This window comes from Paralichthys olivaceus, chromosome 3 (genome assembly GCF_024713975.1).
Source record: "Paralichthys olivaceus isolate ysfri-2021 chromosome 3, ASM2471397v2, whole genome shotgun sequence".
NCBI lineage: Eukaryota > Metazoa > Chordata > Actinopteri > Pleuronectiformes > Paralichthyidae > Paralichthys > Paralichthys olivaceus.
The window spans coordinates 14,387,994-14,410,410 of NC_091095.1; the positions used below are offsets into that span (position 1 = coordinate 14,387,994).

Consider the following 22,417-nt stretch of genomic DNA (forward strand, 5'->3'; position numbering starts at 1 on the left):
TGGACAAGATGAAATTTACAAAGACATTTTTGTTGAATGTCAAATTGTAATCTGAAAAATAAAAATAAACGCTTTGTTAGCTTTTTCAGTAACAATTATTTTACATGATCAAATTCTGTCATTCAGTTTCTTTGGAAACTAAAATGATACAGATCTGTAGATGATTTGTGGCTAATAGCATGTATTAATGACTTTAACGATCAATTATCTCCTTATAACAAAAAACTAAACTGCTCTTCCCTGTATTAACAGGATGAATGCACAGAGATAACGTCTGCATACCTTTACATTTTCTCCAGGCATTTAGCAAAAACGCTTCTCCTGCCGTTTATTGCTCCTAACATGAGGATGGATCTGATGCTGTGGACTTCCCTCTGCTTCCAATCTGGTGCAGGACCAAAGTGATAGGAGCAGATTGCATCGCCATGGCAACATAATTATCCTGCCATAATGTGGGAGGCATGGATCATGTATGATCCACGTTTAGATAGTGTAATTATTCCCATGCCTGCAGGAAGGAACAGTTATCTCTGTTATCTCTCAGCGGGTAGAAAATGCTTTCTCTTGGTACAATATCACCTCATTTAGTCTGATGTGAAATCATCACTTGTTAATCAGTTTAGTTAATAAAATGGTTGAATAACAATAATAAATGTTTATTTTGATTACATCAAAAAATGAATTAGGTCACTATTAGTGTCTTAGCAACAAAATGATGATGAGTGACCATAATTTCTTCATGCTAATTACATTATAGCACAAATCACCTGCGATGAAGTTGGCTACTCATTGCTTCCACTTATAGCTTTTCCATTAGTTACCTAGCAACATGCAATGTGTTAATGTTGTGGTGTTGGTGAGAGGGAACTCGTATTGTGAGTCTGAGTGCTGGTGCAGACTGGGTTTGTGCAGCCACTTTATTGTCTCATAACACGGTGTAATAGTACAATGATGTCCAGGCAAGTGGAATGAAGCCTGCTTCCCTTTGTCGTGACCACACACACACACACACACACACACACACACACACACACACACACTTAACAAATCAACTAACCCCACTCTAACCTTCTTCTAATATCTATTGATCATATAAATCTAGAACCAAGTCTCAATCCACATATTTGTGTCAGAAAGGACGAAACGACCAAATGTCCTCACTACATTGCTTTACAACTAAAACTGGTCCTCATGTGTCGCCATCAAAGTACACACACGCGCGCATGCACACACACACGCAGTTTCCTCATCAATTATTTCTCAAAGGGGGGATTTTATCTCAGTGTTGCCCTAAATCGACCCTCTCCCATGATGCGACATGGACCTGATGTTATTTTAAGACTCAAAATCCATCACGCAGCAAATTCGTCTCAACTGGCTTTGACCCTCAGAACACAGAAAACTCACTGGCAGTAATAAATAGCGAACATGATCTCTACACCTACAATACGAATGGGACAGTGTGTCTTGAAGAAAGATAAAAAGAAAGGATAGTCAGGCCCGATGCTCTGATAGACCGGGAAACACGTGTCATGTTTTCACTAATTGCTTTCAAGACATAAAAGGTGACACGTTTCCAAAAAGCACAAATCAGTATTAAAACTAAGCATATTAAAATCTTTTAAAATCTTTCCTTCTGTCTACGGTTTTTCTCATTTGGATGCATTATGGACTGTTTTACTCTCGCAAGTCCTCAGTTCAAAGGCCAGTGATTGGTTCCAGACACACACATATTTAAGAGATGAAAGTGGAGAAAGCTCTCTATCAAAATGCCTTGGTAAACACAGAAAGGTCAGGAAATAGATTCTTTGCTTTGAAATGTCAGCTGATTACTTTATAACTGGCATCATGGATCTATTTGAAGGGCCTGTAAGATAAAAAAGCCTTTGCAGTGTGTGTGAGAGGAGAGAGGGGGAAAAATAGATCCCACTACACTGGTATCTTATCAAAAACAGGTAGAGGCAGATTTTGTTCTCAGTGTTTTTATACATGAGAAAGATTCAGAGCGCAAAACTGCACACAATCAAATGCTGAACATTTGTGCTCTGCTGGCAGTTTACATACATGTACAAAATCTGGAGGCGGACAAGAATTATTCAAATAGAAAATACTGTGAGTGAATTGTCGTTTGTACTGACATTCCTGCAGTGTCAGTTTGTAACCTGGGAAGTGTCCAAGATGATAATTGGCATATATATATATGTGTGTTTGCCTTGTTAGGCCTCAAGAGTCCTTGAAATTATAGTCTGAGAATACAATAAATCACTCATTGACTGAAAGGTTATAGATTAGAATATTATTATGCGCATAATGCTGCCTCCTTATTGGTTTAATACTTTAACATCAATAATGTTTTCATTTCAGAATCAAACCTTTATCCAATGATCAAGATGGTAAAATGTAAGTTGGTGATACTTTTAACACACAGATCAAATTGTTTTTATATCACCAGCACAATAAGAGCCGATGAGATCTCCCAGTGTTAATATAATTAAACATTTTCACTACTGTTATATTTCAACCACAAAATATTCTCAATGATTATTATGAAATCACTCATCCACAGGGTTTGTATGTAGTGTATCAAAGGCAACAGATTCTCAATGAATTGTAGAAACCACAGAAACAAACAAAGCATCATTGGACTAAGAGGTAAAAGCTGGTGTGCACACGATAACATTCACTCCTGTAGGGTTCAGAGTTTTAACTTTTGGCAATAAACAAGTTCAAAACACCAAGAAAGTTTTTACATGTTGCAGTGAGAAACTCAGCTTGTGTCAAAACACAGACTTTCTCCTGCTCAACCTGATGACGATGATAAAGGGTGACATATTGAAAATGATGGGTCAGGTCTGTCGTCCAAAAGCAGGTCCAGCATGTGGAATTCTGTTTACACAGGACTTGGAATTAACTTAGAGGTTATCACACAACAAACAAGATAAATAGAATGGAAATATGCCTCAGGTAAGAGATAATTAGTGGATAACATGATATGTGATAGAAAGGAATATATTTTATGCAGGCTACTGTACCATTTATAACAAAGAGGAAATGAAAACCAACACTTTTCACGTGTTTCGATCGCTTCACAGTTTTTTGGCATTTGATGCTGTAATCTTGACAAGATTGACATCAAACAGATTTTGTTTTCATCACATCAATATTTGTAATGGAGTTGTAGTGGAAAAGGATGAAAGATGAGTCTGATATTGATACCCACTTGCTCCCACAGAAGTATAAAGAGCAGATAGAGGACATTTGGAAAAAATCTAACTAGAATGTTTCTCAATAGAGCGCATACCTCCACCAAGGCCCAAGTCTCCTTATGAAACCGCATTTAAATTCACTACAGCCAGATTTTTATTTGGAGCTGCACCAAATTGCATGAACTCATAAATATCAGTCCCCTAAATATGCAACATTTTTTTCATCAAAATCCATGAATTATTCTCAGGGAGATCAATGAATATGTTTAAAAACACCTCATCTCACAATGCCCCCTGATCTGGATCTGCACCAGCAGCAAACTTTAATGGTTTCATCCCAGACCCAAACTCCATCCTTCCATCAAGTTTCATTGAAATCCATCCAGTAGTGTTTTGCGTAATCATGCTCAACAACAGACAAGGAAAACATAACCTCCTTGGTAGAAGAAATATAAGTTGGAATGAATCAATAATATTCTAATGTTCTAATCGTTTTATGAAACACTTTCAAACATCTGATTTCAGTGAGAGTCTGCAAAAAAAAAAAAAAGAACATATATATATCTCCACAGGCATTTGATCATAGGACTAAGAAACCAGTCTGTATTATATCATGACTGCAAATTCCTAATTCAAAAACAGATGAAGTGCACAGTGTTTCAGCGCTGTAGAGCCCTGGACTTTGGAGACTTTGAGGTGAGTTTAGTGTGTGGGGGGGAGAGAGCACCCTCTCACTGTTCAATGACTAACCAAAATAAGTAAGAACAGACTTGTGCAGCATCAGGATATGTCAACTGAATGTGTTTTTGCAATATCTGGTTATAAAGGCCACAGTGAGCCATCATCTGAGCGTGTGTGATCTCAGTACATGAGGCAACTGCATTAGTAGTGTCGCGTCGCAGTGTTACAATTTGGGGCTACCCCCATCGACTGCTTGACGGCTTCCTCCAGCGACTTTCTGGTCACAAGTAGTCGCACCACAGCCTCATTCTTCTTAGTTAGTTTTTTACGAGCCTGGTCATGGGTCACCATGGTCATATCATATCCGTTCACCTGAGAGGGAGACAAGAATTTGACTCATTTTCTAAAACTTAAATTAATAACATGTTTATTCACTGTGTGTTCCCACCTGACACTCTAGCGTACACATAGTGCCATCTTGTGGATTTAGAGCAAAGGTGCACTTCGAAACATACCTGCATTATTTTGTCTCCCATCATCAAGCCTGCCTTGTCTGCTGGTCCTCCTGGTGATATCCTGGTCACATAGATGCCCTTTGACCAACACACACACATTTAACATTTCACATGCTGCTGTACACTATCACAAATACAGACAAGCCGGCAATGACAAAGATATAGAAAATAACACCTTGAAAATATAAAATAACATAATTTAACAAAGTAAATACATTATAATTGCAAGCTGGGATGAATTGCCATAACCATGAGAATATGGTACAGAGAATAAGTCATCCTCAGTATTATCAACACTATGAAAGTAATACATTATTACATTTTTGAATGTATCTTTATTTGTTAAACTAACTGTCCAACAAACACAAGATTTTTAACTAACCAAGATAGGTACGACCAGATGAAAGCAGCAAAGCATGAGAAGCTAGAACCAACAAATGTTTGGCCTTTTGCTTGATGAAGGACTTAATTTATCATTCAGCAAACTGAATAATCAACCACCCGTTTCAGCACTTTAGTAAAAAGACACTTGAACAAACTGAGGTAGAAACCCATTGCTCTTTTAGGGATATGTGTTTATTATAAAGTGTATCAAAGTTTCAGATACAAGGTCATGAAAATATCAAGAATATTTAAAGAAAGGAAGACAGGTCAGAAGCCACTATGGAAACCAAAGTTAAAGAAATCATTCCTTATATAGCAACAGCTTGGTATGTCTTTCACTCCAGCTCACAGTGTACAGACAGATAAGATGTGACTTTGTGTAAACTTGCAGTATTCCTCGTTGTGACCTCAGGCAACAGGTAATGTGTTCAGGCCTGTTGCTCAGGTGTAGTTCACCGAAGTACTGCTCTAGCAGCACTGTGCCTCAACAGAAAGGAGCACACACACTACACAGTACACACATAGCATACACGCTTACTTTGTCAGACTTGTTCTCAGAGAAGGGGTTCTGCCCAGGGTCCTGGTCTATCCCTCCACCGATGCTGAAGCCCAGAATCAGATTATTTCTCTCCTGCAACTTATGGATCTGCACTCGTTCCTATTCAACAGAAGAAACACAAAATGATACACCCTCACACAGCCTAATGACTCCCTTAAAAAAATACAAAACAGTGACAGGTCTCGGGCCTGGATTCTGGTTTTTTATCAACTCTGGCTGTGATCAGCACTGATGGCAGCATAACACCTGGGTGAACACACCGATGTCATGACATGCATTGTACTTGCAGGCGTTGGTGCGTAAAAAGCAATTAACGTTAGTGTACTTTTGTTCTTTACGTCTTGGGAACAAGCAACAGAGATTTATTCTTGGTATCGTGCAAGATACACCACAAGCAATACAGTGAGGTGAGAGTGCTTCTCAGCTTCCAGCGCATGTGTGACATCGACCATGAAATGCATAACTCTTGATGTTCTTGTGCGGCTTCTGTAACTTATCTTTAGTGACTTTTACTTATACTAAGGTAAAGACTTGTGCTAATTGGAAGGATGCCGATCACTTACTGTATATAGCAGATTGTGTTTGTAAATTATTATGAATCACAGCAGCATTGAAAATACTGTGCAAGTTACTATCATGTAATCAGAATTTACTTGATTTCAACGGCAAATGTTCGATTTCAGTCTGTAATTGAATTCCACACTGACACTTTATTAGTGCTGCTCTGCTCTTGACACTGACAAAGAGCTGGAGGCTCATGAAAACAGATGGATGTACGACTCTGACATTAGGACCCGTCACAACAACACAAAGACTGCCTGTGTGTGTTGATGAATAACCAGCCAGTGTCTCCGTGGTCTGGATGATACAATGAAGTCAAAGAGGATGTTTGGAGCTCCTTTATGTCTGAGTAAGAGTCTGTCAGTCAGTCAGTGAGGACTACACCACTGGAACAAATTTCACTCTTCCAGTCAAAGGGTTAAAAATTTGTCTTCACAATCTATTGCTGAAGATACAGTAGAGTGAAAACTGAAGTGTGTTATGAAGTCTCAGGGTTTCAATAGGTGAATATATAGAGTGTCTGTAAGTGTCTGTCCAGGAAAACAAAAAAACTGTCACAATGTAGATGAAACTTACTCATTTAATTCAGAGATGATTTGACACCGTGCTACTTCCATTTTCAGTTCCTTAAGTATATCAGTATCAGTATATATTTTAAAAAATGGCAATGATCTCTAAGATGTTGATTTCAAACTCTTACAACAAAGTAATGCAATTGAGGCTTTATATTTTACAGTTAAACCATAAACTTCGACATAAATAACTGCCAATAAAAAGGAAACCCAACTAAAAGCAAGGATCCTTTATAGACCTTGAATCTAGACAACATTTGTTTACATGAATGGAAACACAAACTGACATGATTTCTGCACTGTTTATTCTGTAAAATAAATACCAGCAATCATAAAGGCTCATATCGGCCGATTTGCACTATAATCTTTAACTTAAGAGAACAATTCATTAATGAAAACAAAATATTGACTGAAAATGAAAACACTGCAGTTATTTGCAGCTCTGGTGTGAAACTGGACCAGCCAAGCAGACATGCATTGTAGAAATCAACCTGCAAGCTTCAGTAACACTAACCCTGAGCCTCACATGTGCCAATAACCTAACAACTCTATGGACAGACAAACATAAACGTGTATTCCAGTGAATTGCTGTGATTCCTGCAGCACCTGAAGGCAGCACAGACACACTGCTGCCCCTCAAAAGAATTTTAAAGCTCCATCCAGGAAGACTGGATGGTGACGCCCATTTGTATCCTGGGACTCACTGGGGCTTTAAAACACACATTTGAATCAACAGTGAATATGTTCTAGACACGTGTGCTCCGGTTTCTGATGCAATGTGTTTGTTGTGTGTGTTTGTTTTTTAAACAGACCTTTAGGGAAACGGTGTGGCCGCTGGCGAGGTCATCTCACGTTAGCCAAACAAAGAAAGTAATGCTAACAGTAATGCTAACAGTGGGGACTATGGCGATAAGCGGACTGCAGCTAACGTGAACAAACGCGAGTTAACTCGGTGTTTGGCCCTGACACGGTTTAACGGAGAACAACAGAAACTTACCACAACAGCAGCGATCGGCTGACCCGGGACATAAGACATGGCGTCGCCGTAGAGATTCGACATTTTATCCCGTAGAAAGTCGCTAAAAGTAAGAAAATAACTCGCTTTTGTAAAAGTCAAAGAAAACAAAGCGGGATTCGACGTCAGGACAACTTCCTGGATGTGCTGGCGCGCAGCGGCCGATCCCTGCGTGAAATCCAACGGCTTCCCAATGACGTCACGCAGCCTCCCAGCATATACATATACAGTCTATGCTCCCAGCCGATCCGCCCCGCGCGGTTTGTAGCACCGGGGCAGTCAGGGGAGGGCGGTGTTTAAGCGTTGGCCGTAGCCCCACTCACCCTGCACACACGGGCGGCGCAAGTCAAACTCTCCACGTCATCGTCGGTGCGCCTGTCCCGGGGTGAGGCTCCGTGTTTTCCCTTAAAAGGAAGTGACATGTAGTCACCGCCTTTGTGATCCCGGTGAGATCATGTAATCTATCCGACAGATTATTCAGAGACAGCGCCACGTTTTTTCTCTGAGAATCCTCCGCACACATTAAAGATGAAATTCTGCTTTAGATGATGACTTCTGTCAGGGCAAAGACTGAGAACCTGTTCATCTAGCTCTTGAATAATATATTCTTATTTATTAGTTGAGTTTATCATATGTTTTCTTATTTTGAAATGTCAGTCTATGTGTCATGAGGTGATAATCTATAATGAAACAAGGGTTTTCTATTAGCTTGGTATGAACCCTTGACAACCTCACACAACATTTAAGCCAAAACTCTGATGTGGTCGGTGCCGTGAAATTGCTCAAGATTAATGTTTGAATCAAAAGAAAAGAATGTAATCATGAATTAATCACTGAAAGCATTAGCAACACAACGTTCACTTATAGAGCAAGAAAGGATTCATAAAAATTGTTTTGAATAGTTTGACACCTTATTGAGAACATTCATAGTAAATAGACAAATAACAGACACGCTGAATTAAAATAATCCTTTATTAGTCCCACAATGGGAGAATTTGCAATATCACAGCAGCAAGAGTTGCTAATATGCATCAGTAAGTAATGATAAGTATCATGCAATACTTAAGTGTAATGATAGTAATACATAAGTGGAAGGAACATAAGAAATATAGAAACAGATGAATGGAATAAAATCGAATACATAAAGTGTAAAACAAGAGAGATATGTGCAGTGTAAGATTATGCACAGTGAATGGATTGCACCTGAACCATTGTACTGCACAGACAGAATGAATATTGCACAAATAAGAGAGTTAAGATGAAGATAACTGTGTGAAAAAGGATTCTGACAGGATTCAAACACACTTCATCACAGGCCACAACAGCATGCAGTCATTGAAGCGTCAAGATGAAAAGTTCAGAGGGAAAAGAGAAGTGAAGGAAGAAGGAGGAAGTGTACGTTGACAATAGCTGTCTGTTCTGTTTGTTCCTGCATAAAGCCGTACAGTATGTTCAGTGTGGGTGAATAAAATGGTGTCATCATTATAAAAATCAAACATCTCTGTCGTTATTGTCCAGTGAGTGATAATGAATAATGAAACAAAATGATACAAAACTGAATATCAGATGTATGCAGGTTTAGAAATCAGACTTTTATTTTTTTACAGTCGTATAACAGTAGGCATCACATTGTGTAGTTACTTCATCATCCTCATTTCTAGCTGTTATAGCTATTTCCAGTAGCAACAAGATAAGGTACCACCACTTCTGGGTTCAGAAACTGTGTGAAAGTGACTCTGACTGACTGGTCCGTTTCTTTGTGTGAAACAAGTTTGACCAGTTTCTTCATTTCCTCTCTTTTCTGTCATGGACATGCTACTGATTACAGATCTGTGGTGCTGCAGTATACCTGAATATAAATACCCTGTATTCAAATCAGTTGGTATTAACGCGTCATTTCTGATTTTCATATGATGCATAACACTTCCTCCTGTAGCCTTTTCACAAGGAGACATGTCCAAATACAGACAGATACTTCATGCCACTGACACTAATAGTTGTCACATCAACCTGCATCCAAGGTTATAAATGTGGGTACGTATATGAAATGCAAATACAAAAACTTTTGGAATAGTGGTGATCTATTAGGTTTCCTCACCCTTTTTTCTATGTATGTCGCATTTTTGCCCTGCACTTGTACTTGTACACTTGGGGCATTGTGCCCATTCTACACTTTCTTTGGTGTGATTCATTTATGGACTATATTCATGCAGAAGCTTTTTCACTCAAAGAGCCTTCAAGTCACATTCACCCATTCACACACAGTTACACAGCACTACTATAAGTGCTTTTTGACCCTCTCTACCTCCTGAGACACAACCGCCCACAAAAATTGTAACATAGTTCCAGGTGATGCACAATTCAGTCTATCTATCTATCTATCTATCTATCTATCTATCTATCTATCTATCTATCTATCTATCTATCTATCTATCTATCTATCTATCTATCTATCTATGCATTATTATCTGAGGGAGCAGTGGTGAATCAGTGGCCTGGAGCAAAAGGAGGAGGGGGCATGTACTCCGGAGGTAACACTCCCATGCCAAACATGCCATTGTTGGAATATGGTGCACTACTGACTGTCTGTTCCCCTTGGATCCTCTGATATTCATCTATGTGTGTCGCTTCAACATTAATCTCTGTGTACATATGCTCCTGTGACTTACTTCTTTTCTTTTGGAATTTCTTCTTCAAGTTCTTTAGGTTGGTGACGACTGATGGCTTCACATCTGGGTTCTTTCCAGGCTGAATGTTTCTGTTGGGAGCGTGTTGATTGAATGTAGGTGAGGAGGGACCCTCGCTTCCCTCTCTCACTGGAGGCACAAAACTCCAAGCAGGGACCTCAGGAGGCAGGACGTACAGAGGGTCCTTGCCTGTATGAATCTTCATGAGATAAAAAATACAGCAGAGAATCTTGTTAGGAAATAAAATGACCTTTTGCCTTTGAATGTTCAAGGCCCTGGGTACAAGTAAAAAAGATGCCCAGCATCTTACCATGGCTTGAGGTTGATAGGGAATGTGTGAAAATTGCACATATGAGTAAAGAAGTTTTGGTTGGCTGCTTGGAACGAGGGGTGTGGCGGTCAGCAGGTTGTCTGGTCGAGAAGGAAGAGCAGGTGGGATGATCCCTTCTGATTCTGGGGGGCTCCTGTTCAGCTGCAGTAAGTTGTTATGTTGTAAACTGGAGTTGGTTTTTTTGGGAAACAGAAGTTCTGCGTAGTCTGCCTGGTCATTTGATGACTTACGTAAGATCAGACAGAGAGAGACAGAGAAAGGACATGATCTATTTAGTTTTTCTTTTTTCACAGTGTACAGGTAGTTAGCAAATAAACAAATATTGTGTTCGAAAAAAATACCTAAAAGCAATTTTGTTGTAAAGATGGTTGATTCTAACTAATACAGCTAAACTGAATTTACATCAGATTATAAAATTAACAATTCTTAAACTTTATTTTAGTTTTTTAATATCAGCTTCAAAAGAAATTTGATGGTTAACTGATTTTTCTAATTGGGAGATTTATGCCACTTTCATTGCCACTCCTCACCCTGAATGCCCTATGGAACTTTGGTGAGCAGGTATGAGAAGTGTGTAACTAACTTATAGTCACAGCTTAAATTGCCAGAGTCAGCTACAGCAAGTTCAAGAATAAAGCCGAACTCCAAATCAACAAAAAGATGGAGAGGTCATTAAAAACCAGCGTTTATCCCAGATATTCATTGAGGAAACTCACCCTCCCTTTACAATGGTTGTTTTTTTAGAAACAGGAAGAATTTTAAACAGAGTTGTGTGTATTTGTAAGTCTGGGACCATGGGTAACACCCACTGATCAGCTGTGTTTCATTTCAGTGAGTGGGGCTACAAGACTGATAGTCTTTATTTTTTTCTCTGCATGATATGTGGCTGCAGAGGGCGCTGTTACTCAGTTAAAGTGACATATTGTTGCTTTAAAGCCAAATACTGAGTTCAAAAACACAATAAAATGACATACAACTACAGACAGATCTATATAATAAATTGACCTGCTGTTCAATTCAGGTACACGGGAAGGATAACAAAGACACTTCCTCACCTGTCCACAAGCGACAGTGAGCACCTCAGTGAAAGGCAAGATGGGATTTCTACGATGAAAGTCCACAAGGTCCTGCAGGTTTTGGTGACGCCTATTCTCCCCGACTATGATGTAATCGCCATCCTCCAATGCGTCAATCATGAAATGTCTGCAGCGGTCGTCGGTACTGAGGGGTCAGTACACACGAGTGAAAAGGAGAGGACTTTGAACTGTCAGACTGAGTGAGTAAATATTAACCTAAATAAATAAAGCTCATGTAATCCATCAAATACTCACCGATATGAGAGGGAGTATCCAAACCTGGTCTCACTGACTCTGATGAGGAAGTAGCCAGGAGGCATGGGCATGAGCAGGTCCTCTGACATCCTGTGAAATAATTATTAAAATAAAATGAGAACAGACACATGCACTTATATTTGGCAAGGAATGAGGATAAAGGACTTCGGAGACCCTGGCTGGCCGTATTAGTTTGTAAAAGTTGTACTTGCACACACAAACCCGAATGTTCAGAACTACGGAAAGAAACAGAAGGAAAAGTGACAGACAAGGCAGGAAGCTGTGTTAATGCCAAAGTGACTGCTGCTCTCAGAGATTCCCTTTCAAGTATTTTCCCTGCCAACTAACTGGACGAGATCTTGGAGTGGTGGTTTATTATCTGCCACAGTGGCTGGTAGTGTGGACAAACTGACCTGCCGCAACACAAATGTTAACCAGCATCTGGTTGGTAGCTGGTGTTTATTCCTAGAGGAGGTATTTTAGTATCAATTAAAGCTGGAATCAGTTGAATCAGTGATAATCACAGTTGCAATTTGCCATTTGCTTCTAACATATTACATATTACAATAATAATCTGCATATACATCAACCTTGTGTGGCGTTCATTTTTTTGTTACTCACTTTGTTATTTCATTTTTTGGAGCTGGCTGATGCTCAATCTCATCCTCTTCTTCAAACTCACTGTCAGACTCCGAACTGACAGAAGTGTGATCCTCATTTCCTGAAAACTCTCTTCATCATCTTCCAAAGCTTCTCTTGCTTCAAAAAATTATTTCTAAGGCCCTCTGGGCAGAAAATCATTTCGCCATTTTGAATTGGAGCCATACAGGCAAAGCTATTCATTTGCTGTGAGAGAAAATACAGAATGGTTCCCACAAGACAGGGGGTAAAATGTGCAGAAATGTGGGAGCAGAGAAGTGTAGCTGCGTGGAATGTAACAATGTTGCCACCTTGTGCGGGAATAGCAGATGCAGAAAGTTAAAATTGCACATGCATGCACACATATACAGACACACACACTAACAGCAGGCCCAGGAAGGAGGACAGTACTTAGCAACTAAGACTTCTGCACTTGAACACCACATATGTAAAATAATATGTGTAGGGGGGGTGTGCAGTGTGCTGTCATTGAAAATATGTTCATTTTATGTTTTTTAAGATAATTAATTGGATCATTTTTCTTTCATAAAAAATTGAAAATGGGTCACACAGACCGAACACCACACAAGGGTTAAATATGAATATAAATTGCACTTTTTATATGACATCGAGTTTAGAACATTTAACATACAACATAGAAGAGTAAAACATAAAATATACCAACACTATACTAGATATAAAATAGTGACATAAAAAAACACACGTACTTTCTGGAAATGATGCCGTGAAACCACTCTGGGACGATACCGTTCCTGATCACACTCCGACGCTGGGACTCCGTGAACCAGGTGAAAGGATTGTGTTGTCCTGGACTGCCCTCCATCATCCTGAGAGACAGGATCTGTTGTGTCTGTTGGAGCAATCACTGAGCACAGAGTACATATAGATGATCTGTCAGTGCACAGATTCATATAGACTAACTAGCAGATAATGTATACAAATACCAATGATTTACAATCTCATGATGATACAGCATCAATCTGTTTTCTTATTACTTCTTTTCAGTCAGTCTAAAATCATCATACAACTTCTATACACAACCACAGATGTACATATTGTCTGTGTCTGCATGTTACAGCGACAGTCACAGGTTAGCAACTCACTGCATGATGTCACCGACCCTCTGTCACATGCAGTTTAATGCACTGTCAACACTTGTTCCTCTTTTCCATAAACACATTACTAATCCTTTGTTTTAAATCATGAACATGTTTCTCCTAAACTGTTAACATCATAAAGACAAAAAAGAAATCTCTCTCTCTCTTTTTGCTACAGAAGCACCTATTGCAAATTGATTAAATTTGTGGAGTCAGCTTTATCCAACAAACGTTTGCTGTTATAGCATTTAACTCAATTAAAAACATTTTGCTTTAGGAGGTAACAATCAATCAGTACGTTTTTGAGCTTAAACATAGCTCACTGAACAAACATACTCACCTCGTCGAGCCTCCGGGATGAAATGACACAGTAGAACTGGCATGCACCTGACTCTACCTGACAGTGGGCGGAGGCAAAAACTTAACTACGCAGCTGCTATGATACAGCTCCACACATTCAAAATGTCATATAAAGAATAAGCCAAGCAATCATCCAGCTGTCTGTTATATAGTGGAACCTGCTCAGATAAAGCCTTCTGCTGCTGCTGCTGCTGCTGCTGCATGATGTAATTTATTTATTCAAGTATCAGTCCATATAGTACAAACTTGGGAGGCTTCATAAGTGGTTATAATTCAATGTTTCTTATTTTTATGTATTTTATTTCCAATAGAACTCATACAGCTGTGAATATGTCAATCTCAACCTGGTGCATTTTTATATTTTGTTCATTTATATACAGTATTAATAGAGAGTTGGGGGTAGGCACACAGTGAAAGCAATTCAATGAAATCCAGTAGTCCCACATGATGTATTTTTCCCTTTTCACAGACTTTTTAAACCTTTGTTCGATCAGGAATGTTTCATTTCTCAGACGAGCCTTCATCTCACTCACACACTGAAACCCAGTCACAGGTTTCAGGGAAGGAGCTGCACTGATGTGTCTGCTGCTCCAACATTTACCCACCTCTGCATCCAGGTTGCTTCATACTGTTGGACGTTTTTAGTGTTAGTGTATCAATCAATTAGCATACATCACACAATATATTTAAGTTTTCACCCATAATGTATCCATCTGTTTTTTAGAACGAGTGGAGAAGCTGTTGACTTTGTGATGATGTCATGTCATGATAATACTTGACAAATATGTGCATGTAAAGAAGCAGGTTGGAGTTCCACACGTGGTTCTCTTCAGAAGAAAAAACTCATACGGCCAGGAACTAACTGAACAATCAGGTTTATCTTGACAATCAGGTTCAAGCTCTCTGTTCGACTTATCTATTTGATGAACTGTTTCAACGAAAACATCTGGTTGATATCAGAAAATAAAGAACAAATCTGTGACGTGTAACTCCCGCCTGCTTACTGTTAAAAATACTCAAATGAAGTTTTGATAAACGTAGGTGACTAGTATTTGTTTTATACATCTTGGTGAGAGGTGATACTGCATTACAGCATTTCTGGCTGCTTTGCCAGCGTGTAATGATTGAGCAGAGAGCAGCAGGTGCACGGCCAGAGGGTGAGAACATTGAAATGAAAATATGACCCTTCCATAATCCCTCAGAAAGTCTATCTGAATATATTTTTTTCTTGTTCATATAAAGCTGATTTTAGAATAAAAGTAGCAAACTCTACTTGATTGCATTTTCTTATAATAAGTCAAATATAAATCATTAGCAAAACACAATCTTAAATGAAACTTCCTAATATCTAATCACATATTTAATATACATCTCCAATGATAAATGGTGCAAAAAGTGGACTCAGCATTTTTTAACAATCTCATTTTAATAAATCAAAGAACACTTATCTACAAAATGTGTAGATGTAATAAGGTTTATGAAACTACAGTACAATCATTGTAGATCTTATTTACAATTGCTGAATTGTTGAAGTCCCACGCCCCCATGAAATCCATCAATGATCAGTGATGCAATTAAAATCAGTTTTGTGCTGCTGAAGACATGTTGACTGAGAACTGACAGATTTACAAAGGGGAGAGAAACACAACAAATCCAATCAAATGAAGAACTGAGCTCATTTTACAGACCAAATTTAAACCACTTCAATCTAAAAACTGCATCTTTTATGTGCAAGAGTCAGTTTAACAAACAGTGCTGAAACCTTTGAGTCCATCAAAGATGATGATTTAGATCCACAGGTTAATATTTATGACTCAATTCAGCATGATTTGCCCTGAGGCGATTTTAACCAGGCTTCAGTTTAATTATTGCGCCTCAACCCTTGCGCACACACACACACACACAATAGAATTTGGAGTGACAGCAGAAAATAAAACAGTAAGGATCCTATGCACATTTATAATCTCATATAAAGCTTATCAAGTAAAATGTGCAAAGCTTTTTGAGGTTTTCTAAAGGACCCAGAATGCATAGTTCAGACGGCTCTGATGCTGGGCCCAAAAAAAGGGGATAACTGGAAAGAGAATAAGAATGCGGGGTAAGGGGTATCTGGGGTTCCCAAAAGCATCAACAGGGATGCAAATGTATAAAACGCTAGAAAAATATCAATGAATGGGAATGTTGTGATAGGTCAACACTTGTCAGAGTTCGGATGTTTTCGGGAATCCCAGCTTTATAAACAGGGAAAAGTTGTGCATGAATATTCTTTGCTTTCAGTTAAGACCTGCAACAAACATAGTCGACACATGTTAAGAACTTTTTTTACAGAGAGAACAAAAGGAAAAGTGCATAATCAATAAGAACATAAAAGGCCACTTCGTCATTTGGTACTATGTCTTGTTTCACTCCATAAATACTGCTACAGCATAGCCCTGATCCAAGGCCCGGAAAACAACTGTTGTGTAACATGTTCCCCCATTGGAACTGACAACTGGAAAAAAGGATCAACGCAGAAAACAATGATTCTTATCATCGCTTAAATTCCTTCTGTGCCTCTAATGCGTAGCTGCGTCGCCTCCTTGTGGTAGAGTCAGGTATTGCTAGTCTAACAGGGGAAGTGCAACAAATAGTTGTCTTTCTCCTAAAATAAATTTTCTAAGAAACACTGCAAATACCCATCTTGAGGAAATCAACTACAAAAACTGTGTGCTCTTAAAACAAGCATATGTTTTCAAGAACCCAGCTGTTACTGCATGAATACTTAAGACAGACGACCTCTGGACTCTAAACTACATTGCACATTAAAGTGTTCACAAGAGCAATGAATGGAATGTTTCAGCCTAGGAAATCCACAGAAAGACATGGGTAGAAAAGGTGTAAACTCCAATGTTGATATGATGAGTAAAAATGCACTGGCACTGCTGTTTCATATGGTCCATTGTAATCAATTCGACAAATTTATATGTTGCTCTTACCCAATGCATATATATAGAAATCTAAACGACCCCCTCTGCAACATGGTAGCACTCAACTGGGAATCAACTCTGATCACCTTGCAGAGATAGTGAGTTGCATTATTTAATAGACTAGAATAAAATTAGGGAGCCCATTAAACTAGTGGGTATGGTCTGGAGGTATAATGTGGGATACTTTTACAAATAAAGACTGACAAAATAAGACATCACCGAGTGACAACAGGTGGAAAAAACACCTCTGCATCAGACATTATAGTAAGATAATAACCTGCAGACAGGAAACAGTCACCTACAAAAAGTAGTTTGATCACTCTATGTTTCATGATGCCGTCTTTAAAAGTCAATCAATTTACGTTGTAACTTTAGGTCTAAGGAGCAACTGTAAAAAACAATATGAAATTTTGCATGTAATAGAGGCCACAGACGACTGGTAGAATTAGGCAGCGTTAAACTTTTGTTGTTCCTAGTAGATAAGCACGGGACAAACCAGAAAGGAGGAAGACAAGTGGAGGAGGATAAAAGAGATGGATATCAGAGTGTGGTCTGTCCAGTTCTGTCCAGTGCGGCACACAGTTAAGGCGATGGTGGATGCCAGCTCTCCTGTCTCCTCACAGCAGCGTGCAGCGGAAGAAACTGCTCTTCTTGGGCTGTTCTGTGATCTTTACTCCTTGACTGCTGCCTTGCGGGTTGTTGCCCTCCTGGAAGAAACGCGCGTGACAAAGCACAAAATATAAGAACATGACAAACACCAGAACATTGCCGACACAGAGAGCACACTGTATCCAAAAGAGCCAGACAATTAATTTTCCACTTTTCAATGTGCTTACCAGCTTCTTGTCAATTTTTGCTTTGATGTCTCTGGCAAGGGTTAAGAAGGCCTGCAGACGGGAACAGGTCAGAAAATGAAACCATAATAATAATGATGACAAGATGTAGTATCTAATCACTACACATTTTTTTAAACACACATAAAGCAAGCACAGAGATAGTCTATCAAATCTTAAATACTAATTATAAATTGATACTATTTTGCATAAAGCAAAGCAATTAACAATGTGTGAGCAATATATCAATGACCAACACATTGTGACAGAGGAAGACTGTCACTACATCAACACACAGGATTCAGTCTTTGCAGGTGAATACCAGGCAATCACATCATCAGTCGACCATATTCTGTTAATTGCTGCTTAATATTTAATATGACACAAATCAAAGTCTCTCAAATCAAACTTAGAACATTGCACTCTGCAGAGTTTTGTAATTATTATTAAAAAAAAAATGTATATGGCTCCAACACAGGAGGTGGAACCTTCGGTTTTAGACAAGAAATTTTCTAGGTTTGTATTAAAGCAACACAAAAAGGGGCACAAAAGGCAAAAAATGACATGATGAGCACACAGTCTATGGGTCAGCAGTGAACAAATGATGTGGCTGCAGTATAACCACGGCTATGGCTAATTAAATGGTTTAATATGATCTTGTGTTATACATGGAACACTGGATGTTTAGATTGTAGTTTAGAGCTCACGAGGATCCTTTAAAAACAAAGACATATATTGTTCCACTCCACACTGTGTGATTAGGTCACCCACTTTATTCTGCTTTAAATTCTGCAGCCATTGTGTAGTATGTAACTGAACTGAGCTTCAGAACTCACAGGTTTGCCGATTAAATGGATTCTGTGTATAAAGGGTAGGTATCATAAGATATTTTGTTGTTTATATTTTATATTATATCGTATGTTCATCTTGATCCATAAATACTAAAAAAACAATTCATTGTGTGCAGTGGATTTATAAAAGATTATTCTCACATAACATGTAAACAACAATGACCACAGGCTCCATTCTTAATAACAAAACTGCAAATGCAATTGAATGATAGCAGGAAAAGTGTGAACTCACATTCTCGACATTGATGTTCGCCTTTGCACTGGTTTCCATGAACTTAATGCCGTACTCCAGGGCCAGCTGACATGAAGAGATGAGGCAGAGTTAATGTCAGTAAAGATAAAAGATGTGTACACCAAGAGAGCAAGCTACTAGTGCAATTTTAATCAAGTTCTCAGTGCACTTGACTTGATTGATCCATCGCCCCACCTTCTCTCCTCTTTCTTTGGACACCTGTCGCTTGTCATTAACATCACATTTATTCCCAAGCACCATCCTCTCCACATCTGCTGAGGCATGCTGTGTATTATAAAACAGGACATGTAAACGTACATATCAAAATAACACAAACACATGTTCACAGAATATGTAAATAGCAACATTTGTACAAAAGCAAGTATACACACACACTCCCAAATAGGCACATTCAACTTGTGTAAAATGTTTTTACCTCTTCTATATTCCGTATCCAGTTCTTGATGTTGTCAAAGGACTTCTCGTTGGTAATGTCATACACTAACATGATGCCCTGGAGATTTCATAGAGGAGAAGACTGAGCAGCCAGACAACTATAAGGCAATTCCTTAATTATTTTCATTAGTGTATTAACAGACTATAAATAAGTGGTCTAATGTGTTTTTGCTGTTAATCTCAACATGAATTAGTGATGGATCACATGATTGTGCAGCCTCATGGGAGAGCATGGCGACAATAATCAATCTGGTTTCTGCAAATGCATCGAGTTCAACATGAACTAAAGGAGAGGCTAACACAAAGTACACAATAATACACTGAGCACACAACTGAATTCCCTGATGTGATAATACAATAATCACAACAATGCTGGGTGTGGCTCTGGGAAAGGTTTCAGCTGAAGGGCTCAGACGTGAGATGACCAACACAAACTCTGAGATGATCTGTACTAAATGAGTACAGTGTTTGAGTTGTGAGGCTGATGGTGCAAGTTACCATGGCTCCTCTGTAGTAGGCTGTTGTGATGGTCCTGAACCTCTCCTGTCCTGCTGTATCCCTACAAAGAAAACATTGTTCTTTTTATTTTCTCTTGCAAAACCAAAGTGATCAACACTGAAAGCACCGCCATTCTCACAAGCTTAAGGAATGTTTAAAAAAAAGAAAGTGAAATTGAATTCCTTAACTGTGTTATTCTCAAGTTGTGCACTGTTTACCAGCAAACTAGTCACCACTAGACCCAACAGTCAGTTAGGTGATGTTGAAAACTGGGAAACGAGCCACTTTCAGGACAATAAGTACATATAGTTATATATTCCTTCTATAAGTATTAATGACCCAGAAACAATGCTTACATTTGTCAGATTGAGTATGGGAACACACATGGTCCCAGTTTTATGCAAGAGTTAACATATCAATGGCTACTACTTTATTGAAATCACACAATTAAACCAGATGCGGTTCTCTCATCGAAGAGTTTAGTAAGACAAGTAAGTTTATAAACTCAGACAGTCATTTACTATACAGTGGTACAAAAGTAGGTACCACTTCAGTTAAAACCACTCATAGGTATGTTTTTCCGGAACTAAAGGCAACGTAAACCATCAATAGTCTGTGCCATTACAGGAAACCACAAAAGTGGTACAAAGCTTTAAACATTGTGTCTAGTTTAAGAGCAACGTGACACAGACAAGAATATTGTTAATGATGAAAGCAGATATAAACCATGGTTAGGTTATTAATCCTAAATATCTTATACTAGAGAATTTAGACTATTGTTGGTATTCAATAGTTAGATTATGTTTAGAGAATATGTATAATAACTGGTTTAAAAAAGTGTTATCTGCACAGGAGCAAAGCTGCAGAACACATTCAGTTACCAGTTTATTAAGTGCATCTTATCTAATCATCGCAACCTCATTCAACAATGCAGTGATGAAACACACCCAACCTTTATGATTACAATGTTCGGTGTTTATACTGTTTGAGAGGTCACACTGGTGGCTGTAATTTGCAGCATTAGTTGAACTGTATTGTGTTAAACTGGGAGGTGTCTCTAATATGTTGTCCACCCAGTTTATAAAGAGGCCAGACTAAAGCACCTCCCAGTGTAAAGCAACATCTTTCTTTAATTACCTTGAGGGCAGGAGTTACATCAGGCTTGATGTGATAAACAACTGCTTTAGATTGAGCTTGATGTACCTGGAAACTCAGTATAATGGTACGTTCAGAGAGGGATCCCTCACATGTGACTTTCTGAGGCTTCTCGGTTTATTCTCCTGTTAATAAGCTTCTTTTTTTTTTTTTTGCAGTTTTTCCTTACTCTTGTTGAGGGTTAAGGGGAGAGGACGTTTCACCTTGTTAAGCCTTATGAGACAAATTGTGATTTGTGAATATGAGCTTTATAAATAAAATTGGATTGATTTATAATAGTCCCCCATCTTTAAATCTTTCAAGGAAGCTGTGGAATGAAAGACTTTGGAGACAATCTCACCATATCTGTAGCTTGATCTTCTTCCCATCTAATTCTATTGTTCTGATCTTGAAGTCAATACCTGAAGAGAAACAAAGACAAAACATAAAAACCCCGTTATTCACACAACTTAAAGACAACAATGGCTAAAAGTTGTGCGGTGTCAAGTTTCACTCAACATCTCACTGTAAAGTTAGATCAATGCACAGAGAACATTATGTAACGCAGGCTGTGGGGGGGTGAGCAAAGTGCAGGCAGCTGGTCATATGAAGAAATGACACATAATGCTAGCTGTGCAGGCTACACGCTTTGTAGCCTGTTAGCTAAACTTGTCATAGTTCATGTGTGTGTGATATTCACGTAACTGCGTGGGTGGGGTACGAGCCAATACACACAACTCTTTGATGTGATATTAAAAAGCACTAATACAGTTTGAATTATTAGTGACAGTTCTGGAAAAGTCCCTCAAAACAAAGCCGGCAGGGCTGCTTCCTGGCTAGCCGCTAGCACAACACGAATGCTAGCCAGAGGGGTGACTAGCAACAAATTAGCTCGACAGGATGGGCTGCTCCTCTCACACTTTTCCCCCAAAGACAACTCCGCCAAACGCCGCTTTTGACTCACCTATCGTCGAGATAAACGTTGAGTTGAAGGCATCCTCTGAGAATCTGAACAGCACGCAGGTCTTCCCGACGCCGGAGTCGCCGATTAAAAGTAGTTTAAACAAGTAGTCGTAAGTCTTCGCCATGTTATTAGCTGTGTTACTAGTGCTGCGGATATCCCGCCCGGTGTGGAGTCGTGAGACGTCAGTGCGGTGAGGAGCCGTGTGGTCAAACCAACTGCCACTCCGCGCTGTCGTCGTGGCTGCGGAAGTAGCGCGGTGTGCTCGTTTTCATGCACGCTGTCACCCGGATTAACAGAGCTATTAAAGAGAAAGTGATCACTTCCTTCTTGGCCGATGACACTTATTTCACCACTGCACTCAAGTCAGACTTAGTTTCACTTTCACGCCTTTATCAGAATCAGAATCCTTTATTGTCAAAGTTAAACACTGTCACCAACATTAAAACAGTGAACATTTGTTTAGCAGCTGTTCTTGTTGCAGCAGCATTTACCCGACGTAATCAGAACAAAATCCAGAAGACAAA

General features: G+C 39.0%; 3 protein-coding genes across 3 annotated transcripts; all 3 read right to left on the reverse strand.

Moving 5' to 3' along the window:
* Positions 1-1,966: 1,966 nt before the first annotated feature.
* On the reverse strand, positions 1,967-7,909 carry tax1bp3 (Tax1 (human T-cell leukemia virus type I) binding protein 3). The gene is made up of 4 exons (XM_020080710.2): positions 7,476-7,909; positions 5,325-5,444; positions 4,403-4,480; positions 1,967-4,259 (listed from the first exon to the last, which is right to left on the reverse strand). The coding sequence occupies exons 1-4, from the start codon at positions 7,536-7,538 to the stop codon at positions 4,089-4,091; spliced, it is 432 nt and encodes a 143-aa protein (XP_019936269.1). The 5' UTR covers positions 7,539-7,909; the 3' UTR covers positions 1,967-4,088.
* A 1,155-nt stretch (positions 7,910-9,064) lies between these two features.
* Positions 9,065-13,964, reverse strand: hsh2d (hematopoietic SH2 domain containing). The gene is made up of 6 exons (XM_020080627.2): positions 13,940-13,964; positions 13,210-13,367; positions 11,843-11,932; positions 11,567-11,732; positions 10,491-10,736; positions 9,065-10,379 (listed from the first exon to the last, which is right to left on the reverse strand). Exons 2-6 carry the CDS (start codon positions 13,326-13,328, stop codon positions 9,981-9,983), a joined length of 1,020 nt encoding a protein of 339 aa, XP_019936186.2. The 5' UTR covers positions 13,329-13,367; positions 13,940-13,964; the 3' UTR covers positions 9,065-9,980.
* A 1,834-nt stretch (positions 13,965-15,798) lies between these two features.
* Positions 15,799-22,247, reverse strand: LOC109625591 (ras-related protein Rab-8A). The gene is made up of 8 exons (XM_020080869.2): positions 21,894-22,247; positions 21,291-21,351; positions 19,796-19,856; positions 19,278-19,355; positions 19,037-19,126; positions 18,842-18,907; positions 17,762-17,812; positions 15,799-17,632 (listed from the first exon to the last, which is right to left on the reverse strand). Exons 1-8 carry the CDS (start codon positions 22,015-22,017, stop codon positions 17,543-17,545), a joined length of 621 nt encoding a protein of 206 aa, XP_019936428.1. The 5' UTR covers positions 22,018-22,247; the 3' UTR covers positions 15,799-17,542.
* Positions 22,248-22,417: the final 170 nt, after the last annotated feature.